The sequence below is a fragment of the Eurypyga helias genome, unplaced genomic scaffold (assembly GCF_000690775.1).
Source record: "Eurypyga helias isolate BGI_N326 unplaced genomic scaffold, ASM69077v1 scaffold9726, whole genome shotgun sequence".
NCBI classification, from domain to species: Eukaryota; Metazoa; Chordata; class Aves; order Eurypygiformes; family Eurypygidae; genus Eurypyga; species Eurypyga helias.
Genome location: NW_010254644.1, coordinates 457 through 5104, shown reverse-complemented (window position 1 = coordinate 5104; position 4648 = coordinate 457). Strand labels below are relative to the sequence as shown.

Here is a 4648-nt window from a genome sequence, read left to right as displayed (position 1 = left end):
GGAGGCTTGACCCAGAGCTGGAATGTGAATAATTAACGTGGATCAGGGGCGGGTAATTGCGTGCCTGTCGCTCTCCACATCAGCTGGAAGTGTGACAAGGCAGGCTGGAGGCGTCCCCAGGGCTGCGGGGGGCTGGCGGGGGCAGGAGCCAGCTCCTCTCCGGTGCGGAGGGGCTGGGAAGCTGCTGCGAGCGCTCACCTGCCTCTCCCTGGCTCTGTTGCAGAAGGACAAGAGGACACCATCCTGTCATACGAGCCAGTGACGCGGCAAGAAAGTAAGTGCTGGTGCTGAGCTGCCCCGCATCTGCTCCAGGGTGGGCCCCTGTGTGCCGGCACAGCCGGGTGACCCGGCACAATGCCAGGAGGATGCAAGCGGAGGTTCTGGGGTGTTGCCTGCAGCAGGGAAGCCAGGGCTGTGCGCCGCCCCGCGGGGCTTCCCCTGGCCTTGATCACCCCGTTTTAATCAACAGACAAGGCTTGTGACCTGGTCTGCAAGCCCAAGGCAGAGATCCAGAGCTGAAACTGAGCTGGGCTTCTGTCCCCGGGTGAGGATGGCATTATGGCAGAGCAGCCTCCCCAGCCCCCGGCGCTTGATCCCTGCGGACCCTTTCGCAGGCTGGGTAGTCCCAGCCTCGGTGGTCTCTCCTTGCCAGAAGCTGGATCAGACTCTTAGGCTCCCATCGCTCCCCCAGCTCCGTGGCATCCTCACCCAGCTGTCCCCGTTGTCTGGGCTCCTGCCCTGAGAATCCCCTGGGATTCTCCAGATGCAGCACCTTCTCCCGGGGCTGCACAAATGGTTTGGGTCAGACGGGAAGGAGCTGTTGATTGTGTCCAGGAGGAGATGACCTGGCACGGAGGAGGCACCTTGAGGTGCCCATGGGAGCACCCGCTGCCGCAGGGAGAGGGCAGGTTGGTGCCCAAAGTGGCAGCGGGGTCAGACGAGGGCCTGAGGTCATGGCTCTTGTTCGCAGTTCACTACGCCAGGCCGGTGATCATCCTGGGGCCGACAAAGGACCGAGTCAACGACGACCTCATCTCCGAATTCCCGCACAAGTTCGGTTCCTGCGTGCCACGTAAGTCCCAGCGGGTGCTCGGTGCCCTTGCTGGAGGGAGAGGGGAGCAGCGGCTCTGCTACTCGCAGGGTCTAGCCCGCGGCATGGGCAGGTTTCCTCCCTCCCAGGAGGGTGGGTGTGCGTCACGCCGGGTTCGCTCACGCTGCCCGTTCTCCTCCAGACACTACGAGGCCTCGGCGCGAGAATGAGGTGGACGGACAAGACTACCACTTCGTTGTATCCCGTGAACAGATGGAGAAAGACATCCAGGACAACAAGTTCATAGAGGCCGGGCAGTTCAATGACAATCTCTACGGGACCAGCATTCAGTCCGTGCGGGCAGTGGCAGAGAGGGTGAGTGTCAGGTGCCATTCCTGGGACCGGGATGCATCTAGCCTGAACCCGGATGCCTTTGGCAGTTCCCCTCCTCTCCCTGTGTTGTTAACAAGACTGTAACCGCATTAAGCAAGCGCGGCACGAGTCTCTACTCCCTCCGGAGCCCCGCCAAGCCACGTGGCCGCGTTACTCCAGCTCAGTGTCATAGCCCTGTCATCCAGACTCCACCCAGAAGCCCGGCACCGCTGGCACCAGCCTTGTGCTTGGGAGCTCACAGGGCAAAGGTGCCTGGCTGCCCTTCTCGAAGCAGCATTTCCTCCACAGGAGAATCTGAGTGTACTGTTGGCTTGTAAATTGTTTCATTTACGAGAAATTGGGTCCCTTTGCATTGCTGCTGTCCTGCCCTAAGCAGGCGGGAGCGTAACTGGGAGTTGGCTTCTCAGGACCGGTGTTTCATCTCCGTGGCTCCTCTCTTTTGTAAGCACGTCTGTATGAGCAAGCTGTTTTCTGCACGGAGCAGACTGTGTGGGTAGAGCTGATCCCAATCGTCTCCTTTCCAGGGGAAACACTGCATCCTGGACGTGTCTGGCAATGCTATCAAGAGGTTGCAACAAGCACAACTTTACCCCATTGCCATTTTCATCAAACCAAAATCCATCGAAGCTCTCATGTAAGTGCAGCGCCATGTCCTGTGCCTCTCCCGGGCGAGCGGCTCTGGCTTTGGGGGTCTGTCTTTTTTTTTTGAAAGCAGCGGAGGCTGCTGCTGCTCCTGAACCCCTTGTAACGAGGAGCTGGGCCCATTGCTGTCTCGGTGGTGTCCCTCTACATCTAATGCCATGCTGTATCCAAGCTCCATGGATTGCTCTGGCTTAAACCCCTTTGTTCGCCCCAAAGAGGATTATCCAGTAGTGGTGGATCGCAGCTGGTTGGTGGCTGAGCCAGGGCAGCCCTGGGGAGCAGACAGGAGATGTTTCTTGTGTGCCCAGGGGATCCCTCTGCTTGTTCTGCTGCTCCTGGCCCTGGGGAGCACAGGCTGGAAAGGATGCAAGAGCTGAGCTTGCAGCTCTCCCGAGCAGCAGCCAAGAACATGATCTGTGGGGAGATTCAGTAGCTCGAGGTGGACTCCGAGGGCAGAAGAGACACTGCTGGCACAGGGGGACTGGGAAAACCCCCTCCTCGAGCCAGGAGGGGCCAAATGGCTTGTGTGGGTGTTGTGGCAAGGATGGTGGTGACAGGCTCTGGAAAAGCAGGGAGACTTCCGCAGTGGTGTGGCCAGTTCAGAGGACTGTCTGCATCTGAGCCCATTTCTGTGCTGTGGTGAAAGGGGGAGGGGTGGTGGCCGTGGGGAGAACTGTGGGAAGCTGAGGTGAAGTGCCAAGGCACCAAAGAGCATGTGGGGAGGGGTCCTGCCTTTGAGAGCTGGGTCCTGGTGTGCAGAGGCTTCCAGGCACCCTGGCCCCATGGGCTGTTTTTGCTTCTCGCTGCTAAGAGAAAAGCTAATTTTCTTTTTTGTACGTGGCAGGGAGATGAACCGGAGACAGACGTACGAACAGGCCAACAAGGTCTTTGACAAAGCCATGAAACTCGAGCAGGAGTTCGGAGAGTATTTTACAGGTGAGTGTCCTGAGCAGGCTTGTATCTGATTTTAGTTTTCCGGCTGGCAGCTCCCTACCAGCACTGTCTTTCTGCAGGGTCATGGGAAAATGTCCAGCTTCATCAAAGCAAAAAAGAAATGGCACTTTGCCAGCCCAGCTCCAAGATCAGTGGATAAGAGTTAAACCAGCTCTAGAGAAGGAGACAAGCCGTCAGGCAGGATTTTCCAAGTTTGTGAAAGCTTATCACCAATGTTAGTAATATTAAAGAAAATCCCCAGGCAGGGGAAGCACAGCATAGATCCAGGGGGCTACAAGGCAACAGGAAATAAAATTCCCTGCACAGGGAACGTTTTCAAGGAGAGAAGAGAGTCATTTTGAAGAGGAAAGATTTAAAAAATTAGTGACCTAAATGGTGGAGACTGGCCCGAGTTACTCCAAAGCATCTTCCAAAAAAAGACTGGGAGTTTGGCTGGCTTCCGAAGCAGTGTTTGCTGAAGAGCCGGTCAGGGGCTGCCTGGCACTTCGTGCCTGCAGGGATGAGCCGCTCGTGACACGGGCGTCCCTGTGCATTAAGGATCTGGTGTTGGTAAGGTGCTTAATTCTGGAAAATCATGGGCAGGTGAGGAGGCAGAGAACCCAGTCTGCCATCTTTCCTCCAGTGCAGTAACTCTTTCCTCTAAAGCTGAGGAGTGATAATCCTGCCAAACCCTGTGTTCCCCACCTAACAGCTCCCGGGAACAATCCCAAGCAGAACACTTTCCAAAAATGGATCTCGGTTGTGCAAATGTTTGGGTACAAACAGGGTAAAAGCTTTCCCCAGAACTCCTGTCCCAGGCAGCAGCTCCAGAGCTGCCAGCTGCTCCTCCAGGAAGAGCACGGAGGAAGCACGCGCCGTGGTTTTGCCAGACCCTCGGCGTGCCAGCGTGCGCTTGGACAGGGAGTTGGAAGTTGACCTGGGGAAGGAACGCTCTGGGCTGAAACTCATTGCTGAAGGAAGTGGGCAGAGGGATGGCAGCACATCCTGTGCCAGGAATTGCCAAGGAGGCAGCAGAGATGCTGGAGAACGGTCCTGGCTGGGCTGTAGAGACAGGCTGAATCCCCGGAAAGCTTTGGCCCTCCGTGTGAATCCTCCTCCGATGCAGCCGGCAGAGTTCAGTGCTTTGTGTTGTGGCCGTGCTGAGCAGCGAGAGCGTCGCTGGTCTTTGGGCGAGTTACTGCCGGGGATAACGGCCGTAGGTTGGCCTTTTCCAGCCCAGCGGTGCTGCCATTCCTGCCCCACAGCACGGGAAGCCACAAACACAGGGAACCCGCAGCCGTGGGGACGGCCAGATCCGTCACCTTGGGGTAGGCGCTGGGCGCAGGCCGGTTAACCTGCGCGAGGCTCCCGTCAGCCCAGCAGAGGAGCGGCAGGGACACGGTTTGCAAAGCTGAGGAGCAGCTGGTTGTGGGGATCCCAGCCGGCACTTCACGCGCAGGAGGAGCTCTGGCAGTGCGGGATCAGGGCTCGCTAATCCCCTGGGACACGCTGTGTTAACCCTCTGTGTCACCGGGCGCCTGCTGTCGCTCCTTGGACATGGGTGGTTTGTCGTCGGCCGCGCCAGCCCCTTTCGTGCCGGGCAAAGGCCCTTCCTGTGGCTCCGATCCGCCCCCATGCTCCTCGGCTCGT

At 58.1% G+C, this 4648-nt stretch overlaps 1 protein-coding gene across 1 annotated transcript in view; it reads left to right on the top strand.

Annotated features, from left to right (window-relative positions):
• LOC104510730 (disks large homolog 3) overlaps nt 1-4648 on the top strand; it is a gene marked incomplete at its 5' end in the record, with an annotated part of 6103 nt that overhangs the window by 999 nt on the left and 456 nt on the right. The window contains 5 exons of the mRNA XM_010153067.1: nt 224-274; nt 971-1072; nt 1233-1405; nt 1948-2057; nt 2910-3001. Coding sequence (XP_010151369.1) covers nt 224-274; nt 971-1072; nt 1233-1405; nt 1948-2057; nt 2910-3001 — 528 coding nt within the window. The remainder of the gene's footprint in view (nt 1-223; nt 275-970; nt 1073-1232; nt 1406-1947; nt 2058-2909; nt 3002-4648) is intronic.